The 23,334-nt window shown below is 42.3% G+C and overlaps 1 protein-coding gene across 1 annotated transcript in view; it reads left to right on the top strand.

Moving 5' to 3' along the window:
* Window positions 1-22,368, top strand: part of DOK6 (docking protein 6) — a 246,278-nt gene extending 223,910 nt beyond the window's left edge. Inside the window, exon 8 of the mRNA XM_037145497.2 lies at window positions 14,638-22,368. Within this exon, the coding sequence (XP_037001392.1) occupies window positions 14,638-14,777 (140 nt within the window). The 3' untranslated portion in view covers window positions 14,778-22,368. The remainder of the gene's footprint in view (window positions 1-14,637) is intronic.
* Window positions 22,369-23,334: the final 966 nt, after the last annotated feature.

The raw sequence follows: 23,334 nt of genomic DNA on the forward strand, positions 1-23,334 counted from the left end.
AGCTTTAGGCAGCCCTGGTCAAGAGACGCTGGTGGGTGCATCATGAGCTTTCTCCATTTTAGTCACTGTTCATCAGAAGGTCCCAGCTGTACAATTTTAGAGATGGCAACCACTGTCTGCTTACTCCCAATCACCAACAGTGAAAAGTTAAAAGGATAGGAAATTACATAGCCCAGCAGTTCTTAAATTAGAAGCATCATGATCACCAGGAAACTTGGTGAAACCAGAAATGCGCGTTCTTAGGCCCCACCCCAGACCTACTGAATCAGAAATTTTGCAGGCGCAGCCCAGGATTCCGTGTTCAGAAAACCCTTTGAGTAATCCTGACGAATGCTTAAATTCCAAGCAACTTCACCCCATTTTTTTCCCGATTTTGTGAGTGACAAGGAAACACAATTGTTGAACAGTGAGGTCAAAAGGATCATCAGATCTCCGAACGTCCCTGAGAAGATCATTGAGATAAAATAAATATTCACCCAACACCTTCATTGTGATACATGATGCCTCCAGTGTTATACACAAAGTCCCTGTCTTCACGGAGCACACTTTCTAGAAGAGGAGGCAAACCGAAGCAAGTATACACGTCTGTCCAGAACGTATCAGCCATGTAATAGGAAAAAGAGTGACGTTTACTGAAGAAGATATAAGACACAAGAGATATTATTGTACATAGGACAACAACCCCTCAGAGTAGGCACCTTGGGGCCTCACACAGATCTCCCAGTCGCCATGAACTGCCCTGTGGTATTTTTCTGAATCTCACTGATGGTCTGAAATCTCTTCCATTTCAAAGGTAATTTTAGTTTGCGGAAAAGCCAGAAGTTGTAAGGGGGCTGAGCCGCCTCTGTGGATGGATTAGATCCTTAAGGTGCATTTTAAGGACCTTAATGATCTAACCCAAATATGGGTTGTAAGAGGACTGAGTCACCGCCTACATGTTTTGTTGTTTTGCCAGATAACTCTGCACAAGATGTTATGCTGAGCAGTCATGTTGTCATGATGAAGCTGCCACCAGTGGCCCCATAGCTGCGGCGTTCCGAATCATCTGACTAGTTTCTGCAGAGGAATGTTCAAGCTTCATGCAAAATTTGATGCAGAATTATTGTTCTACTCAGTCATTTTTAATACAACAGCCTCACAGTACACATGCTCACTCAATGGCACCCACCCCTGACACAGAGAAGCCAAAAGGCCCATCTGTGGAGGTGACTCAACGGAACACATGCCCCTGGCCCAGAGGACGTCACACGGAACGAACGGCCTGGGGTGGCTGGTGCTGGGCTAGGGCTCCAGGAGCTGGAGGAGGGTTGGGGTGGGACAGGAGGGACAGACGATGTCTTAGAGCTCGGTGGGCTTAAGAAAATCAGTGAGAGTGTTGGTGCTGGAACTGTCCCTGACCACAGAATGCCAGGATCATGGGACCTGGGGGAGAAGGGGAACGAAGTCCATCAGCAAGGACTGCAGTATGGGGTCTCGGCAACCCTTCCAGCACAGTCTCCCAGTGAGACTTGGACAAATGACAGTGCTCACCCTGGTGTCTGGCGTGACCACTGGTCATCACTCCGGTTGTTACCAGTGAAATCTAAGAGACAATCTCCCCTGGCCCCCCTCTCACAAAGCTATTGGAAGTGTGCAGAAAAACAACGTGTATAAAAACCCACTGAGAACAAAATTTTACACGCATAGTATAAGGGAGATTTTCCTTTTACCACTGTTAGTGCTTGTAGCAGAGAAGGTCTGGTCTCCGAGGCAGGGAATATTCTCACAGGTGCCTGGGCACTAAGAGGTATTGTTTCACCAGGAGTAACTCTTCAATCTCAGCTACTTCTCCTGAGTTCCACGTGCTTCTCAATTTAAATGTGTCAGTCTAATCCATGTCTTAGGCTTAGGATAACAGCCATTGATTTCAGCATGTGCTCTTCTCAGGGGTGAAGCGTGAAGGAAATTTTCTTTTAAGTCTAGACAAAACTATGTCATTGATGCAAATTTTCAAAGCATCTAAACAGCTTCTGCTCAGCAAACAAGCAACAGCCCGCTGTCTCTCTGTGACTCTGGCTGTGAGAGCGTCTGGCTGCCTCTCCCGGGGAGCCCACTGTGACCTACGCTGGATGCACTCTGGCGCCTCCAGTTCCAGAGGCTGGAGGGGATTGCGGGCCACGACCTTCACCACCGCCCCCCACACTCACACCCCAAATCTCGAGCATCTAAACGAACAAAACTTATCGTGCTTTGTAGTTCCTACTGCAAAGAAAAATATATACAATATTTCACATGTAAATATGCATATTTAATGTTACTTCTAAAGCAGTCATTGTCAGTAGGAAGCAAAAGGCAGAACACCATGCATAATTAGGCACCTGACTGGTGAATTTTTTTCCAATAATACACACTTCGGTGCACGCCAAGCAAGAGCTGAGCCGCCTCTGTGGATGGATTAGGTCCTTAAGGTGCATAGATTAGCAGAAGGAATGAAGAATAAAAAAGACATTTAACCGTCAATTTACTATCTCTTCCCACTCAGAAATGTAAAGTTGTGCAAAATTGTAAATTCAAAGGTACAGATGCAATATGGAAACACACCAGAACCTGTTGCTATTAAACTAGAAAGCCCAATCCTTTGTAAATATTAAAATACTGTAATTGTTGGCCATGCATGTATGACATTCTCACATTTTTGTCAATAGAATCAGGTGTCAACCATGCTGTGAAAATTGCCCGCAGTGGTTAAAATGGTCTAGCCTCATGAGGCAAATTAGTAATTGAAAGTTATCAATAGAACAGAGTACGGCTGATACTCGACTTGCTTCTCACAACCCCTACACCACACTTCCTGTGTGGGCCATGTTTCTCTGCTTTCTATCCTGCATTCTAACAGCCAGAAATAAGATATTCTTTTTTTTAAATCTTACCTGTTTTTTATTTATTTTATTTTTTTCAACATTTTTCAGAGTGTTGTCCAAGTACAGTTTTCTGCCTTTTCCCCCACCCCTCCCCACCATCCCAGCCCGCCTTTAACTGGAACCTAATCAACAAAACGAACAAGCAAGCAAAATAGAGCCAAAGACATTGAAATTGAGAACAGGCTGACAGTGACCAGGGGGGAGAGGGGAGGGGATAATGGTGAGAAAGGGTGAAGGGTTTACAGGAACAATTATAAAGGACACAGGGGAAGGAGGTAGGATATTCTAAAATATACAGTAACCACATCCTTCGGTTCACCTGTCTATCAGGGGCTGAGAAGGGAAGAGGAAAAGGAAAAGAAACTATCTTAACAAAAGAACTCTGATAGAAGACATTCACCAGTGAATCATCCCAAGAATGTTAACCAGCACAGCTTGCAAGCTATTTACCCCATAATCTCTTTATTTTCTGTCTTTGAAGTACCCTATTGTGGTGGGGCACTGGTGTCTTAGAGTAATTTTAAGGGGCAGCTAGTCTTTGAGAACAATTTTTCATATTCAGAATTAAAACCTGCTTTGCAGTTTTTAACAAAGCCTCGAGAAGGATAAAAGCTCCATTCTAAAACCGCAGGAATCACTCATTTTCTCTGCTTTGTGTTTGTCCTAAAATAAGGTTTCTTTTTTTCCCTGTGAAAATCAAATGAGCTCTGTGATTTTTTCCCCCCGTTTCATCTTTATGTTGACAGCATGCCATTGTTTAAAAAAAAATCATCTGAAGAAAAGACTTACCCCATGAAAACAAGAACAGCAACAAAATCTGCCTTATAACAAATCAGTTGGCAGTTATTCTCAGGAATTTGGACTGGCATTACTAGAAATTAATTTTGATTAATCATTATTTCAATCCCATGAGTTTGAGAGATAAGAGAGTTAGTTGCCTAATTTTCTATTCTCTAGCAAAAACATTGTCCATAGTCATTCTTCCTTTTTTGTGTATCATAGAGTTCTCAGCTCTCTTTTTGAAACTGTCCTATTGGTCATTTTCACATAAATTACTTCATTAGGGTATAATGTGTATTTCAGCTAAAGGAAGGATTTCCCTGGCACTTAGCAGACTCTTAAAAAATGATGCATAAATGTAAAATCCAACACAAATTGGAAGTCACTGCCCTTAGCATGCCAGTCATTCAATATCATTATTTGTTAACATCGTCAAGAACCGTTAAGGATTTAAGATTTCATCCTACATGCAAGCTAGCAAGTTAATCCACCACACACAGGTCAGGGGTTCAGGCAGGAGAGATGGGAGATTTCTGGGACTGGGACGGAGCGCTTTTTATGACTTACGTCAACAGTGTCAGCCAGAGTACCAGCACTGACGAGCCCCAGTTCCCACTGGAGATGCAAAGAGGCTCAGGTGACACCTACTCGTGAAGTAGGTTGTTTTATGGGAAAGGACCCATGGGTTTAGGGAACCCCAATATTTTATAATGGGCAAAAATACACCCTGACATCTGTCCCAGAAAGAACCATTATCTGTATTGTACTGGACACACAGGAATCTTCCCTGTGTTCTAGAGAAAGGCATTATCTCCATCTTCCAAGGCTGCTCACCCTACCAATCTCCTTGCATGCAAAGATAAACTGGAAAAGAAAGGCCACTGGCATCTGCTCACAGAGTGTGCCCAAGTGCAAGTACAAGTGTGCCCAAGTGCAAGTGCAAGTGTGCCCCAAGTGCTCATGGGGCCTGTCTACCCACAAACCATAGCCACAGAGGTCTTTCTTCCTCATTTTCTCATCTCATCTGTTTAGGTCTTTAAAACCTTTCAAACTAGTACATTCCTTGGGGGTCAGCGTATCCTAATAAAGCTAAAAAAAAAACCCTCATTTCCTTATTTTCCTACTTAAACCAAGTGCATAGGTTAGACAATCACATTTCACCTTCTATTATTTAAACTTTCATTTTAAAAAGGATTGTCATTTTCCCATTAGCCAGGACCAGGCCACATAATTACATTACTTTGATTCAACAGATAATTACTGACCTTCCAAGACAGGCAAGGCACTCTCAAGATAGCTGCATTTCTCTCTATTTTCTGCTCTACTTGTGCACAGAAGGGTGAGCTGGTCCATGCATTTTTCATAGTTTCATTAATATTTACTGAGCGCCTGTTGTGTGCCTGGCATTTTACAAGGCTCCAGAACCGCAAAAGTAAATAAGCGTCTGCTCAAGTTCAGTGTGAGCTGGTAGAGGGGACACAGGTAGAAGAAACAGTGGCTCCTGGCTCAGCTGGGTGGCGTAGTGGCGGAACGTGTAAGTAAGGCTTCCTAGATGAACTAAAAGGAAAAAAAAGGAATCAGCCTAGTTAGGGTTGAGTGTGGGCATTCCAAGCCAAGGAAGAAACCTGTGGCTTGGCTCCAAGAGCCTGCTTTCTCCGGGGCCTGCGTGTGCTTTAGATCAGGGCCTGGAGCAGAGGGTGGGAGGTGGGAGCCAGAAAGAGAGGGGGACGGTGCAGAGTGGTAAGCACAGTTCCAGACACGGCATCCTTGGGAGAACCCCCAATCTGCTTATACGAGGGGGGCCCAAAAGCCCGGAATTTATTTATAAAAAGTTCTGTATGTATTCTCACATGTGTAAACTTCAGTCACCTTCAAAGTACTCTCCGTTTGATGCAAGACATCTACCAAGACATTTTCCCACTGCTCCAAACAGTTGTTGAACTCGTCAGTTTTGATGCCTCTTAGGGTTTCTGCCATTTTTTTTGTTCGTTTGTTTTACCTCTTCCATATTGGCAAAATGTTTCTCTTTGAGGACTTTTTTATTCCAGAAAACAAACAAAAAAGTTGCTTGGGGATGAGATCAGGTGAATAAGGAAGGTGGGCAGAGGGGTCATGCTGTTTTTTGGGTCGAAAACTGCTGAACACTCAGCATGGTATGGGCAGGTGCTCTCATAAATCACCCATCATAAAATGGGCAAACACAGCGAGAGAGTCTCAAAAAAATTCACTGAATCCAAACACAGCCTCTCACCACAACACCAGCTGGCACACTGGTACAGGTGGGTTCCTAGAACACTCACCTAGTGGGTGAAGTCTGTACTACACAGGACCCACCCTCCAGAAGATAATTCTGGGTTTTTGGGGGTCCACCCTTGTACATCTATACACAGGAAAGAGTTTAATGAAGGCTTTTTGGTTAGAAGGGAGCCCTGAAGCACATTTGTACGTGATGTTCTTACATAGGTTTTTACTGGTGAGGAGTGTACCTGATGGATTTTGTACATGGGGGTTCAATGAAGAACTCCCATACCCTTGGCACCACCACTGAGAACTTGACCTCCTTTGCTAGGGAGTTTGCCTTTACCCTGGAAAGGTGAAAAAGAGAGAGATCTCCAGGTGTTCACAATCACTTTAGCAAAGTACAGATTACAGGAAGGTGGACACTGTTGTTAGGAAAAGCAATTAGGTGCCTGTAGTCAAAAACCATGAGAAATTCAAGGTAGAGGTAGTGAGCATGAAGAAAATAAAGAGATTCCAGCAGGTTTAGGGAGGAGGCAGCTACAGGGCGGGATGACTGACAGCTGGGCAGGGCGGGGGCGATGGAGAAGCCAGGAGACCACAGCAGCTCCAGTTCTGTTGTCGGGTTGGTGGGCGCCCCTCTCTGATCCAGTTAGCCCAGGAGGGAAGGGGCGTCGGGCAGGGAAGGAAGACGGCTCAGTGGTGAAATTCTGCTTCTCACTAGGAGGCACTTCCTGGCCGTCCTCTCTTAGTCAGATGAAGAATGCCACCCTGGACAGGCACGGAGGCTTTGTTCAATGCCAAGGCCTCACATTCTTTGTCTGCAGGGAGTAGAGGGACATTGCCTAACCGAGAACCCCAAAGCGACTTACCTCCCTCCCCCCTCCACTTTTGGAAACAAAAAAAAATCTCTCTTTGATTTATCAGAACCTAGTTCTGTAGTAAATTAAACACTATCCAGATAAATTTCAAACAAAAGCAAAGGAAATTGAAGGGACTAATAAAATAGATTGGGCTTCGTCTATCCGTGGGTTAAGTTACAGTCTCTTACTTGATCTTCACCAAGCTGGAGTGCTTACTAGGACTATTATGATTTCACAGGTCAAGGGGAACCTGAGGCTTAAGTTAGAGAGTCAGGACTCGAATGCAAGTCTGTCACACCCTGGCCTATGTTTTTATAACACTGTTTCCCGCACAGTTTCTCTTCAAATTTTCTAAAAAGTATGGTCCTTTGTTCCCTCAGTCTTGTTCCTAAACCTGCTGACACCGTTCAGGTGATTCGTATTGTAACTTTGTTTGTATTAAGTCACGTAAGTTTCTAAGTCCTTAGTTGTCAGACTCCATGCAGCTCGATTTTCTGAAGGTTCTGGGTGTTACTTGCTTTGAGGTTTAGTTGTAATTCTCCCTGTGGTTGCGTGAGGAGGCGAAGCGTGTTCACCTGTGCCTCCATCTTGACCTAAAGTCGCATTAGTTGAAATTTTTTAGAAAAGATTTATAGCAAATAAAATGTTCCATTTTCTCCTTAAGACAGCATCTAGAGGAGAGTCAGCTTATAGGTATTCTTGTTATTGATTTATAGGAGATTAATGTGACTTTTCAGTAAATTTGTTAAATACCTTAATTTTAGTTCTGGAAATTTCTACCTAGGAATATGGTACTTTACAATCTTGAATAGCTCCTTGGTTGCTAAACTAACAAATAATGTGTTTGGAAATGGAAACAAAGATCTATCAGTTTATGATTTTTTTAATTTATTAACATTACGTTTAATTTTTATAACTGAACCCTTGAAAACAGCAATGAAGTATTTATAGTTCTAACACTAAATATCTGATTTTTTCATTATATTTTATTTCTTCATCCCTCTGGTTGATCAACATTAATGAACTTTCATTTCATGTATTCTCTGCTTCTCATAACATGTTTCAACTTCGATTATTTCATTTTATTAGCTGACACAGATTGCTTATAAATGCCATAATTATTCAAATGAATTCTGCTAACAGTGAAGAATTCTGCCAAGTTTTACAAAGAGTTCACAGTTGTAGAAAATTAATATCCCAGTAGGTAATTAGAACACAAGAGAAATTAAATGTGAGCAACAAAAATGAATGAATGCTACATTGACCAGAATCATAAATATAAGACTATTTTTATTCTAGAGAATTTCTAAAATAAATATTATAAATGTAATTCTGTGTGAATCAAATTGAACCATCTTTAAGACAAATTAAAATATTTTAAACTACACTATATCAGATCTTTTTTAGTGTTAGAATGTTATTGCTAATCTTCACCAGTCTCTTTGTAACTGTAGGCTGGGTACTACATACAATTGAATAATATGCATCTTTCCATCCAAGACTTACTAATTTTTGAAAATGTGACTAGAGAACATTTAGATGTCCACTTATAACATAACCAAAAGATTCATAGTTTTGGGTGTGAAAGTGCCACTAATAATAACAATAAGAATATGAATGTATATTAAGGAATGATGAGCAAGGGAGGGAAGGGGAAAGAGAGAAAAACCTTTTGCAAATTAAAATTAGAGTTGCAGAAATTTTTAATAATTTCATAAGCTTGGGAGATAAGGTTAAACAAATGTCAAATACCTCACAAGGTAAAGCAGCGAAAGAGAGTGAGAATAGAAATGGTTTGCAAATTCTAAGGTCCGTGCACCTCTGGAACATACAAATTTTAAATACTCTAGGAAAAAAAGAACAGAGATGAGAGAGAGAGAGAGAGAGAAGCACAGAAGAAATGGTGGAAGGGAAATAATTGACAAAAATTATAATAATTCAGAAATATTTCCAAGAAACAAGACAGCTTGGTTCCTTGGTTGAAAAAAAAAACCTTTGTAAAGTCTTTGAAAAAGTCTTCACACCAAGGTGGCTCATCTTGCAGCCCACAGCACTAGTAACAAAGAGAAGTTCTCGAGAGTCTGGTAGGACAAAAACAGGGGGCTGAGCATCGATGCCAAGCGCCACTAAAGAAACTTCATCTCCCCTCAGCTGCACTGCCCACACTCAGTGAGCTGACAAGGGGCGTGTGTGTGTGTGTGTGTTACAATCTGGTGCCCCTGCTCTTACAGTTAACCCTGCATTATCCCAACACCGAAGTCACGTACTATTAAGACTATGCTACTATGAATGAACTCACTTAATACAGGATTCCTTCGGAAACCTGGGTTCCATTGGCAGAAACTATTGTGATTGTCCTCGTACACTTGAGGAACCCGAGGGACAGAGTGACAAAATAACTTTCCAGGTGCCAACCAGCTGTGAGGGCCGCTGCTGGAACTCAAACCCTAGCCGTCTTCCTCCAGCGCTAACACTGCGACCCACCACACAGCCCTGCTCCTCACTTACAGCATCCATGACAATGAGGTCCCAGTGAATCAAAGAGCTGAAGGCAACCAATGAAAATGTGCAAGTAACTTGTGAGAAAGTATATTAATAATCTCGTGATGAGGAAAGACGTAGTAAGATACAAAACTCAGAAAACACGAAAAGTTGACTACAAAAACTTGAGTACTTTATGTAGCAAAAGGAAACTGAATAAATGCAATTTTTCATCCTTCAACTTGGAAAGATTATAATCTAATAATATCCAGATCCAGCTGATATTAGGAAAGAAAGTACTTTTAGACCCTGAAGGGCAGAATGTGAATGAGTACAATGAAACTTGACAGTTTATATCAGAAACTTGATGGCATATGGCCTAATTAATAAAATATATTTAAAAAAGAAAATGCAAAAAAAGAAACTTGATGGCATAAAACAACCATTAAATTCTTAAATTCTTTTTTTTTGCTAATTTGAAGGATAAAAATTACATAACATATTTTATTACTTTGTGTAATCCTAAACCACATTACATAATTTCACTAACGAGTACAAATGCCTCTCAGAAAAATGGTTTAAAAAAATCTCCATCAAGAGATTTTTGCACTATTTTAAGTTAGTGTGTCCTAACCCATTTTATTTTTTACACCTTCCTGTAAACTGAATCATGGCCCCCCCAAAAAAGAAATTCAAAGGTCGGAGCCCTGACCCTGACCCCAAAGTGACCGTCTGTGGAGACAACCGTTAAGGAGGTGATCGAGGCTAAATGAGGTCATGTGGGTGGCTCCTGGAACCCATAGGGTTAATGTCCTTGGAAGAAGAGCTGGAGACCTCAGGAAAGCAGGGAGCACAGGGCCCGCATGGGGACAAGGTGAGAAGGCCGGAGGGGAGCGCCCTCACCAGAAACCGACCCACCAGCACTGACCTCAGACTCCCGGCCTGCAGAGCCCTGGGAAGATCCATGTCTGCTGTTGAAGCGCCCCCGAACTTGGTTATGGCAGCCCAAGCAGACAAAGAAAACTTGTACTTGCTTGAACGGTTTGCTGTTCTTTGACAACATACATCACTATTTGAGAGGCACTTCAACAAGTCTTTAGGAACTAGGTTGTGAAAACTGACCTTTCTCCTCCTCTGAAGCCATGGATGTATAAATACACAGATTACAGTTCCCCAAGTAAGACCAGTGTTGAAAGAGTACCAGAAAGACACGCAGCAATACGCAGGCAGTGCCTTGGGTGAGGGTCCCAGCAGACCCAGGTCTGACGCTGCTCGACCCCTTCAGTAGACACCGGCCGGACGGATTTTGTTCATCTGCATGTCGCACGAGGGTGTGCACTGTCACCTTGCAGGACGGATGTGAGAATTTTTAACGGTGACAACCCTGAGGTACTCAGTACAGTATCAGCATGAACAAGTGCCTAATGAACAGTGGTAATTATATCGTGGCTTTTCCAAATCACTTTCTTGATGAGTTGAAACTCACGATCTTTATATTCCCCTGTGGCTCCCACATGCTGAATCTGAGCCTCAATATCCACAACAATCTATTCAAGGGCCACGAGACTCCTGGGCCAGGGGAGCCCCCTCCACAGGCATGTCAGAGACACCCCTGGGAGAGCCCCAAGGTCAAACCCACATGGAGTCTGCTTTGAGCTGCGGTTACAATGAATGGAGTAACAGCAAACGGGGGCTTAGAGTGGAGAAGTTGACCGCGAGCCTTGGCATTTCTCAGCAGAACGAACAGGTGGTGGGTTACCTCTAAGACACTCCCCAGACACTCCTGCCCCCGAGAAGCCTCTGGCTCCAAATTCACTGGGGTGACAGCCCTTAGAGATCTCTGTGTCCACCCCAGATGGTCATCCATCTGTCCTTCGGTGTCAGGTCTGCCCTTTCCTTTGCTCCAGTGGCTAGAGAGCCCTTGTTAGCAAAGAAGACACCCCTGTGTCTCCTGGGGCCCATGGTTGTTAATACCTTGACTCCAGGTTGCACCCTTCTTCATGAAGCAACTGTTTTGTTATTTTTCTGCTTTGTTTTTTAAATGTTGTGTTATTATTTAAAGAGACAGCACCCTTCCCTCACCCCCAGATTCTAACATGAATTCAGATCAAGTAGCCTTGCTGAGACCTTTTGCTCTCCCCACTGAATAACTGCAAGTTTTGTGCTTTTGGATCCTCTGATTTCCTCCAGAAACAAATTCCTTCACAAGTTATTTATGTCAAGAGCACAGTGAGTGTTAGCAATTGTAGCAAAGCAGAGGCATGAGCAGTAGGGACCCCGCTCCCCTCCCCGGGGAGGGGAGGTTATCCAGAAGGTACTGTCCTCTGGTTCTTCACTGTGTGACCCGGTCCAGGACTCTGGTCTTGCATCCTGACTCTGTGACTTCCCAATGCCTATGTGGTCCTTCTAGTTTATTACTGGTTTGGATCTTTTCTGATGCAAGCAAAGACTTATCTTTATCACTAGGGTGACTTCACCTCTCTTGGCCTATGATCTGCGTAAGTTTCTGGAAAGGGGGGCATTTTTGGTAGAATAACGCAAATGTTTGAAACCTCTCTGTCCATCATATTTCCTTCCTTATGGAACAGAACTCTGTTTCTCGGTTGTGGCTTGTATATACATCAGGGGAAGGGGCGGGGGGATGGCAGGGAGCATCCTTTCAGAGTGCACTTCAAACTGTCAGGTAAGTACCATGTGTGCATCTCTTAGATGGCCGGTGTTACCTGACTAGGTGGCTAGAAAGTATTATTTTCCATTAAAACAAACATGAATAGACCATGAAGTGGAAACCCAAACTCAAAAGGCTTTTTAAGCCACACGACTAGCTTTTAACAGATGTGTTGCTTTTTAATTCCAGCCTCCCTCAGGTCCTTAGGGTAAAATTCACCTCACCTGCCCTCCAGGGTGGGCTGAAGGGCAAGTTCAGGAAGCATTTAAATAGTCTCTGTTTCCTGAACAGGTCTGTTCCAGCAAGTTTTTAATTTAAGCCACAAAGTTCATTTCTGTTTTGTTTTCTTTTGCTTTCACCAACAGTGTTAAGGGCATCATTCAAATGAAGGTTGAGAAAAATGTCTAATTATTTCTCCCCTCTGTCCTCACACTCATTGTTGCCCAAGTCAGACAGCGTGCGTCTGCCTCCACCTGTGCCATTTCTGACGGAGGCGCGCTGTGTTCGTGACAGTGTTTGATGACATCATTTGCAAAGTGTCTCTACAGAAATGGTTGAGGATGTTAAAGAACAGTCATAATTTAATTTCCAGTTTGACTACAGATCACTCATAGAGGAAATGAAGAAAGTAGAGCTGGTCTTGCAGGGGAATAATGTTCAGAAACTGTCACTGTGGCGCAGGACAGTACAGATGTTAAAGGGAAAGAGTGACAAGAATGCAGTCCCCTTCCTCTTGGAAAGAAGGGAGGCCACTGTCATCTGTGGGGAACTCACCATCCCAGGTGTCTTTCTAAGAATTTCATTTAATCCTCCAAACACCTTGAGAAAGACATTCTCTCCATGTAGGCCGACGGGGCAGAAACCGTCGGTAGAGAGGGAAGAAACTCAAGGCCGTGTGTCTCAGGAGTCCCTGGCAGTGGCGATGTTTGCACACACGGGGAGTGAAGTGCACAGGACTGTGGACTGGCGTGTGCAGTTCTGTAACCAGTGCCCCTGAGCTCCCCAGTGCCCTGCTCTGATCCTGAGAAGCCATGCTCAGCTGAGATTGTAGGAGAATTTAATGGACTATTGAAAGACCTCTGGGTCAAGTTACAAAACCTGTAAGGGACCCTGAAGGGTAGGCAGCAGCAGGAAGCCCCCTTGAGGCCCAAAGGAGCAAAGGGGGTTCTGGAGCTCTGGGTGAGGAGTAAGGGAGCAGAAAGGTCTGGAAGCTCAGCTAGAAGGAGGCAGGGCCACAGAACCACAGGAGCAGGCAGAGGGTGCAAGGGCGCCCACATCTCGCTTCTCCCCAACCTGCTCATGTTGAGTCTTTTTAAAAAATGTTTTATTTATTGATTTGGGAGAGAGAGAGAGAGAGAAACATCAAATTTGTTGTTCCACTTACTTATGCATCCATTGGTTGATTCTTGCATGTTCCCTGACCAGGGATCGAACCCACAACCTTGGTGTATGGGGACCATGCTCCAAGCAACTGAGTACCCAGCCGGGGCCTCATATTGAGTCTTAACAAAAGAATCAGTCTAACAATGAATCTAAAATGATTTTTACCCAGAAAGCAAGGTTTTGCTCTCACAATATTTTCACCTTAAGTGGTTCTAGCAATTTAATTAGCTTTTGATTATCCAATTCATTTGCATTTTCTCCCTGGACCCCAAGCTTCAGACACTGCAAGGAAAACACACCTGGCAATGAAACGGCTTTAAGTGCATGACCTTGGGAAGGACAGCGCCTCCTGAGGACCCAGCGAGACACCGGACGCTTCTGTGTAACAGATTGTCTCCCCTGGAGGCCTCCCCATCAGGACCAGAAACAGCACAAATCGGGCTCAAGATGTCGCCTCCTTCGGGTGAAACGCAGTCTGAAGGGCAAAGCACACAGATCTGAGCCTCTTCTCTCCCACTAAGCTCATCCATTAGCTAATTAGCATTCTCAACTCTGAAGGATTATTCATCATCCCTGGTTAAGCTGAAGGATGGGGAGACATTTCAGCTGCAGCCTTGGAACACGCACTTTCTCCCTATGTTCTGAACATCCTGACAAGTTTTCCGGTGATCGCTGCTATCATTGGTGTTTGGCCAGTTTCTCATTGCAGGGGTGTGTCTGAACTGTAAGAAGCATCATTAGAATTTCCTGAAAATATATCTTCTGTAGGATTTCACTTTCAGGGAGCAATTTCAGTAGCTATAAAGGTTTATCATGTGGGTTAACTATATCACGAAATGGGTTCAGTTACTTTCCAACCCACTAGGATAAGCCAGTGCCTGGGATGCTCTCACCGAAGGCTTCCTCCTGATAATTCGTGGTTACTGCCCCAGATGAAGTGCAGTTTCCTGACTCAGAAAGTTGTGAAGAAAGTGCGTAATTTGCTTTTGTATGCCAAACATGATCATAAAAGAAGAGAAAGCAGCTTACAGGCTCTTCATCAAAAACAACTTTTTTTTTGAAGGGGGGGAAGCTTGTCTGCTTCTGTTTCAAAAGTTGAAGGTAACAGAAGTCTGAGATTCATAGAAAATTCACCCTGCAGGTAACATGTGTAGCTCATCAAGGAAGAAGGCACCAGGTAACTAACTCCATTTTTACCAACTTAACCCGCAGCCCCATACAGAGGGGATGAGGGCTCTGCTGTGGTCGTTCGTTTTCCCAATTTATCTTTCTGTTTTGCTGAATCTGTTTCTCAGCACAGCTCTCCTTCCTTCTTTCTCCCCAGGCCACGGGTTTGGTTCTTCGAAGATGTCACGTGCACAGACCTTCCCCAGCTACACCTCCGAGCAGAGCGAAGAGACTCAGCAGTCCTTGTCCCGGTCTAGCAGCTACGGATTCAGCTACAGCTCCAGCCTCATTCAATGACACACAGAGAGCCGCTGCTGGCCAGAGAGACAGTCTGTCCTGGACCTGCGTGCAGGGGCATTGTGCCCTCTGCCTCCTGGAAGACCAATTGCAGCAGAAGTTGAAGTGGGCCGGGTCTACCCCATTCCCAGTGGAAGGTTCAAAACTGGAGTTCCGCTGCCTCGATTCTGTGGCTAAGTCCTTTATTTATTGAATTTCTTGGGGGCAGGGGGACACCTGTGTTTTACAAAAGTAGAATCCAAATCGTATGGATAGTCATTTAAATAAAATTGTTCGGGTCTGAGAGCAGCAGCAGCAGCCTGGGCACTGCAAGCATTGCCCGCACTGGCTCGTGTGGGGCCTGGTAGGCGGCGTCCTCCTGGCTCAGCTCTCCCGGCTGATGACAGGGCCGGTCCTTCGGCATAAAGGTGACCCACCACAAGCTGTGTGGCTTGGAAGGTTTTGACAGGGATAAATCCAATCGGCCCCACAAAGGGCATCGTAACTCTCCATATAAATAACCCCAGTGACCATTACAGGAACACAAAATTAGAACATACTAGTAAGCAGGGCCTGAGAGCTCACCTTGTGTGTGTTTGTATACACACGTGTGCGCGTGTCTGTAGGCAAAGGTGGGCATGGATATTGCCACACCCATCTGTAGCTAACAAGCATCATCAAATGCACACAGAGGGTGACAGGTCACACCCACTGAAATTGTCGGAAACTGTAAGTTGGTGCATTAAAATTTAAGATTGTTATGTTGAACAGCTATTTTTAAAACCGTGCTGTAAAAAAAAGAAAAAAGGCTTCTTATTAGCAAAAGTATTTATATAGTCGAGTCTGCTCCTCTGGGACTTGTGAGGGTGGGAGAAGGAGGGACATTCTGGAGACAACAGAACCGGTCTGGCTGTCCTGCACGTCACCTCCCCACCCCCACCCCCACCGGTCCTTCTGGTGAGTTGCGGCCGACCTAGTGTGTTCTCCTTTCCGCCGCCCTTCTGAGCTAAGAGGGCAAGACTGGACGTGATCACCAGCCGGCCACCATTTAATCTCACGAAAAAGACTCTCACTGAGACACTTGAAGAAAGACATAAAAATACCCTGGCAAAGCACCGAACAGAACAGTTTTGCAGTCGGGGGAACAATGGGAGCAGGGCTGGAGAGATTTAGAATCTCGCACGTGTGGTTCTCCGAGGGCATCCGGGATGCGCCGATGACTGCGCAGCCAGAATTTGCTGGGCTTTCGTGTCCTTTTACTGGACACAGGTTGGCTGGGACTGTGAGAAAATGGGTTACATATAATTTATTTCATCTGCCACACTAATAACAAATCTTTGAGGTTTAAAGGAAAGAGGTGATTTCCATGCAAACTGAGAAAGTTTTGGCTAGTTCAGGTCATTGTAGACAGTTTTGCCCTCAGTTTTGGATTCAGTCAAGTAAACATGAAGATGATTCTGCCTGACTCTCTGGTGCCACAGGCCTAAGCGGTTGGCGCCCAGATACCCCCCGCCATGGCTGAAACAGCAGTCAGCCCAGCCCATGTAGGATGAAAACCTGATTTATTTTTCTTAATAGCAAAACATTTTAAGCTATCCAGGTTAGTCTTTCAAAAGGGGAGCTGGCTTGCTGGTCTGCGATAACACTTTTTTCACCCGCATCCATAGCTCGAATGCAGATAGACAGTTCATTTCAGAGAATTAACACAGAATTCAGTCATTCTGGGTCCCTCTCTGATAAATTCACACTTAGAGCCACGACCTACACTCTCCACGTCTCTCAGATAAGTATGAAAACCCCATCAAGATGCTAATCATAAGAGTTAATGTGGCTGTGAAAAATAATTATCCTAAGCATTCAGGGATAAAAAGAAAATTGCTCGAACGCTCTGCACTGTGAATTGTGCTGACCGAGCCCAGGAGCCAATGGCTGGCTCCCAGCGATGGCAGAGTCTTCCCTGATGCCCCAGCATCAGGGTTAGACACTCTGCGTTCCTTTAGTCATGGCATTGACTTCTGAAATGCCTAGCGAAACCCCGGAGCAGCTCCCCGCAGAGACCATCCGAGCACGGCTCCTAGTGGCCTCGGGCTCACAGCCACACTCTCGCTGGTCACTCAGTCGAGCTGTTGCTTAGAGACCACAGGTTTCTACAAGGGACTTACTGGGGAAAGACCCTCAGGGGTCCTGGTTCATGTCTCAGCTTTATTAATCTGCCCAAAGCACAGACAGGGAGTCCAGGGTGGGGAGGATTCTGCCAATTGGTTGTGTCTGCTCTTGTGTCTGGTGGGTATGAGACGCAACACCTGCGTGGAGTCGCTCAAGAACACCGTTTTCTTGTGCTCATTGCCAGTGAGCACACCCAAGAGGGCCCCAAAGATCAGGCACAGCCTTGGGCCAGTTCCCTCTGAGAACCAGGTTTGTAAAAAGAGTCTATGAGTAAGAAATGTCCTTCCCATGTCGTCATTCAATCTCATCGCAATGAGAATAATGCTATAAAATATCTCATGGGACATCTTTGGAGATTTATTCTAGCACACACCTCTAACTATACTTATAATTGTAGTTAAGTCAAAATTACTAAATGAACAGATAGGAGAATTTATATTAACCTAATGTACTTGACATAAGGCAGTGCACATTGTAATAAAGATGACAAGCTGATAAATCTTCTACAAAAACCAAAGATGAGAAGGTAATGACTCAGTCTCTTGGAACTTAATGAAATTAATTTCGTTGAAGCAACCAGAGTGGCCATAGGCAAGTATCCCACTCCCTCCAGCTGGTAGGTTTTTGACTAAAGATGCCTCTGTACTCCACAAGTCATTTTTCTCCCTGTAGAAATAGTTTTATATCTTTAATATTCATGTGACTTTTTCATGGTGAGGGAGTGACTCACTGAGAACCAAAGACATCTTTTAGCTCCTCTGAAAGTGACTCGGTTAGGGTCCCCTCCGGATGGAGACAGGCACAGGAAGATGGTCCCAATTCCCACGGCAGGCGGGAAGAGAGCAGCAATGATGGAACCATGTCATGAGGGGCCCTCTCAGGGCACAGACAGCCTAGGGGCATTCGCGTTTCACAGAAGTGTTGCACGAGCAGATTTATTTCTTGCGTCCCCAATTTTTTCCTCTGATGATATGAATGGTACTCATGATGTTAAATTTAAAATGCATGAAAGTACAGAATCACTTTAACCCAGTAGCTTACTATTCTGATGAGGGCAAACAGAGACACAGCATTTACTCACTCACCGAGTGACTGATAGGTGCTCGGAATGAATCAGTTCGTGCGGGTTGCAAATATTTAGGAATCAATAGGTTCTGGCCACTAACACCATTTGAAATGAATGAAATAAGAAACATGTATTTACTTATATATTAGGAAGATGCTGTTTGACAAGAGCATGTGAAATGAAGTAAAACACATATATTAAGAGTAAAGCTCACTTCCTTCACCAGGTACTAACTGGAACACTAGTTCTCAGCTCTTATTGTGCAGTTTTCCTCTGTCTTCATTGAGTGATTATGTTTGAATATCACTTATCACCTATAAAATGGCCAACCAGTTATACTTTCTGTCCAACACAGAAACAGTGAACTGATACATAACTACACGGTTAGCAGCTTCTACACATCCAATTTATTGCATGTGCTATCTTTGTAGTAGATATTAAAACGCATCATAAAACTTGATGTCTGCCCCTTGTTCTTTGGACAGTATCTCAGAAAACATTGTAAAAAAAAGCATGAGCACACTATTCCCTAGATGATTTGAGCCACTTCCTAAAATCAACCCTTAATGATATGGTAAAAACAAGCTAAGCAAATTATACATGTATTCTTATAAAAGCATTGTAGGCCAGTTTTAATCATTATAACACAGTGCTATAAATGGGCAAGATATATTCAGTGAGACTGAGCTTAAAGGCCTTTAACACTTCATGTTAAAACAAATAATATGCTGAAAACTGCTCAAATGGAAAAGTATGCATTTTCCTCCAATTCTATTAACATGCCTATCGATATCTTGCAATTTCAAATTACTATACCAATAATTACTTATACTTTACAACCCACGAACTGTGGCCTTCTCAAGATAGATAAAAATTTTCCTACTAGACATACTTGTACATTAATAATTATAATAATAGGTAATATGCTACACAAATAAATTTCTAGCCAATGAATTTATGGAGTGTGGTTTCCCATGGCGGGGGCAGAGAAGGATGGCACCAACTTACATAAGATTATAAAGATTCCAATGAAATGTGCAGATTTGCTTTCTTAACCTTCTAACCTTGGTTCCGTGTCTCAGACTTGGCCTTCTCTATGCATTTCAGTGAGTGCTGAGTGTGCAAGATGACATCCGTTGCACCAATTTTGAAGCTCCAGCACAAACACAGCATGTTAGCAACAAGTGTGCTTCCTTTAGTGGAGTGAAAATTATAGTTGAGGGAAAATTATTTAATACCAAAGAACATGTAAGCAAATCCTGGTGGTCACATGTCTCCACAGTCACGTGAGGATCATTTTCGGAGAGCCCACTCATGTGAGTTTCAGTGTGAAGATATATTATCAGCAAGATGGGCAGGGGCTGAATGTTTCAGGAGAGACACTTGCTACTATGTGTGCATTTTCTATAAACGTACTTGGAAGCTTAACCTGTCCCCTCCTCCCTGGAGCTACCACGAATCCTTACCTTCTTACTGGAGAATGTGAACCTTCGTTGATCATTTCTATAATCTATTTCACTACATGAGGCATTAGGTAGTTTATAGACTCTGGAGGAAGTATCGTGAGATTTGGGGCACATTTTCTAGACAGGCAGAATGCTCGCTGGCTCTGGAAGCAGTCATGTAGAATGAAGGTCCCACTTCATGTTCTGCTCAGGAGAAAACGGAACGCGCATGCACGTTGTGATTTATTCAAAGGCAGGAATGGGGTCGGCTAGCAGGCTCCCGGTCCGGGAATGTTTCCTTGGCTCCATCGTGTCTCCCAGGGACAGGTAGTGGGAGCTGACACATGCCACATGGCCAGGAAGTTAATAGGCCCTTGTACTTGTGTTTTCCAAATTTTTCAGATGTTCCTAAGTCTTCCTGGACTCATCGCCAACTATATTAATAGAGAGGCTTTATAGGGCAATTCATTATGCTTGCAGGTCATGATGGATTAGTATTAAGTGTTACTATGGCTGCATTGTCAATCAGTTCTTCGTTGGAAATTCAGACAACTTTTTTAAGATTATGGTCAAAAAAAGTCAAACTAAAAAAAGTAATAATAATTAGGTGTCTATGTGTTATTTTCCTACTAATTTGTCATGCTATGACCATGATTATGATTTCGGAGATTTTTATTACTCTGTAACACTTTGGTTTCATTATGTACGGCATCTGTCACAACTGTGTTAGGAAATGATAATAACAGGGCTACAGTTTTTTTCACATGGACTTCGAAAAGCTTCCACTTTCAACTGAAATTTGGGGAGTGACTTTTATTTTACATCAAGTTTTCCCTTATATAATTACATAGGCAATTATTTCAATTCATTGAAGTTTAGATAAATTAGACAGAAGTTAAAGTTACTAAACAATATGGGAACCATATCTTATGTGTGATTTTCATATACTTTCCTTAGTTTAAAATTTTAATATCTTGTAAACATTTCAAGGAAAAGAAAAACTACCCTTGTAATAGGAATGTGTCAACTTCCTCCTAATAATTCTGTTTAATAATTTTTTATTTTGCCTCACCTCCTGTGTCTGCTACCCTCATCCATATTCCATATTCTGGGCTTATTTTATTAGATGATACAATTAACTTCCTCAGTCTGTTCTCTGCTTTTTGGTTGATTTTAGACCTAAAGAGAACATAAAAACAGCTCATTTTGTAGACACAGAGTTATGTGCCCAGTGAGTAGGGTGTCTACACCGACCCCATAGCTGTGTTCATGCTGGAATTTAATTGTTGTCTTAATTCACCCAACTAACCCACAGTCTCATCAAGACTTACTTATTTTCAGGAGTCCAAAATTTAAAAACCCAAATTCAGAAAAAGAAGTTTGAGATAATGATTTAAGTTATTTTTAAAGTCACTGTGGGTTTTCTCTCAAAGAAAACATTATGGAAGGGGTTTTATGGTTTTTCAATATCATTAACTACTGGACAGAGAGGTTGAAAATCAGGGGAAAATGAAAAATAAAATGATAGTAGTATCTTGATATTCAATATAAATCTGAAATTAACATGATGTGTATAAAAATGATAGTTATCTTCATATTCAATATCAATCAGGAATTAACATAAGTCAATATGAAATCATTTGATTAATAAAATTCAGATTTACATGTCTATGGCACAATTCAAGAAACAGTGCTTATTCTCATCCAAAAATATATGTGTCGGTGGGTGGAGTGCAGAAAAAGACTTCAAATTGTTGTGAAGACTTGCATTAGAAAATAGAGGTTCTTTCCAGTTCTAAGGCTGTGTTATTTCAGTGATAGCCCACAGTATACAAACCACAGCAACAAACCAGTCTGCCCCCTGATGACACATGACACTGAACGCCAGCACTATCTCGGCTGCAGACAATGGATGCCTCCCTTAGCACCCTTCACGTAAACCCTAGCTAGCACTCACAAACACACCTACACATTTTTGACTTTGACCTACTCGCTATACCTGTGGTCATCTTCTTCTTAGGTCCACACAGAAATCTCCCGTCTTGCAAAATCCTTACCCCTATGAACCTTCAGAAGGAATTAAATTATGTGTGCTATGTGTTTGCTTTCTGTAAATTCTTTTAAATTAATTTATATATACTTTGTGAAGTCTTATACTATATATTCTATAGGGCTTATCATTTGTCATTGATTAAACAGAATGCTTATGATCATTTTGATAAAATAACTTTGGACACTACATCCCTGTTAGGAAGTAAAATACCCATTACAAATGTATTTCTTCTGGAAGGTCTATAATTTGATACACTTTATTTTTAATCACAATCTATTCCAGATAATAGTTTGGAGACATTTATATTCAAATATTACCTGAGCTACCTTTTGGGATGGAATGAAGAGGAATACTATCCCTGGAAAATTAAACATAAATATCTGGCAAAACAGAAAATATTATAGTAATGAGGCAATAATAAAATTAGAAAATGAAATTACTTTGAAATCTGTCTATGTAATTTTCCCCTTGGTAAAAAAAAAATACGTAAAATACATAGTTCAAAAATTACCTTCTAAATTTATGGTCTACATCACAATCCTCAATACATAAACTAATCTATTGTTAATAATGTCTTACTCATAGTTACAAGAAATTTGTGATTGAGATCGCTACCAAGGGGGTCATTTATAGTTGTGCAATATTAGAATCTCCTCCATCACTGAAACAAGGTAAAGCACTTCAAAAAACCACTTTGTACCACAACTTTGCATGACTGAGATTTGAACATCTAAATGGCTGGTTTGTACCCAGGAGTTATTGAATATTGTTAGCATTGTAATATTATATGATCTTTCATTTTTGTTATCATGTGAACTATAACTATGTAATGAAACAGAATTCTGACAATCATATTCTTCGAACATTTAAAATGTCACTTATTCCTTTATTTATTGGCTTGCAATTTTCAAAATAAAGTAAAAGAGGCCCTTTATTAAATGTAAGCTTGCTGAGATTTCATTACGCATTTCCAGTAATTTCCTAACCCTATGCTGTAATAGGATATAATTTTTACTAGGTTGACTCTGGTTTGGTGGCATCATAGACTATTGATATTGAAAATGACATTGGCAACCAACACTTTTGTTTTCTAGTAAAGTAGCATCCAGGGAACTTTTTAAGTGGTTTTCACAACAGCACACACAACTAGGACACAGTTTTTTTCTCCAGCATATGCTCATCTGCTAATAACAAAGGAAATGATTGAAAATGAACATTTGGCAGACACACGTCTAACATCAAAAGTGGAAAGTGTGGAGGCGTGACCGTACCAGCTACCTATGTCTTCCTTGTTATTTGCCAACTGTGAGAGTGGCCTTTCTCACTTGAATTTGGATCCATCTGGAAATACAGACTCCATTCCTCACACTTAATCTTCAAATATTAGCTGAGATCTTATTTTTCTGGGTCAATAGATTCATTTGTTAGTAATGCTTTTCCTGTCAGAGAACTATGCCTTCAAAGAGAGTGTGAGGCTTCCGTAACATCAGAGAAATCTAAGTGCATGAGAGAGCTGACATCAAAGAGACCGTTAATGTCACGAGGCACAGCCCAACAGCAGTTCTCCATTAGTTCGATAATGTACAAACACAGAAAAACAAAACCCAATAATCTCCCAAAGGGGCAAATCTGCTATCCTGATTTCCAAGCTACTCAAGAAATACAGTAGACAAATTTACCAAATTTTGATATTGATATGATGAAGTAATAAAATAAATGCTTGATGTGGATAAAACAGCTAAACATTCAGGGAAGTATGAGTTATCCTAATATCAGGTGTTTTAGAAAAATCAAGCAGCTAATGCATATGATCTCAAAGGCCAGTTAATCACTAAACACTTACTGAGT

Source organism: Artibeus jamaicensis, unplaced genomic scaffold (assembly GCF_021234435.1).
Source record: "Artibeus jamaicensis isolate MK-2021 breed Jamaican fruit bat unplaced genomic scaffold, CSHL_Jam_final contig_354, whole genome shotgun sequence".
In the NCBI taxonomy this organism is placed as follows: domain Eukaryota; kingdom Metazoa; phylum Chordata; class Mammalia; order Chiroptera; family Phyllostomidae; genus Artibeus; species Artibeus jamaicensis.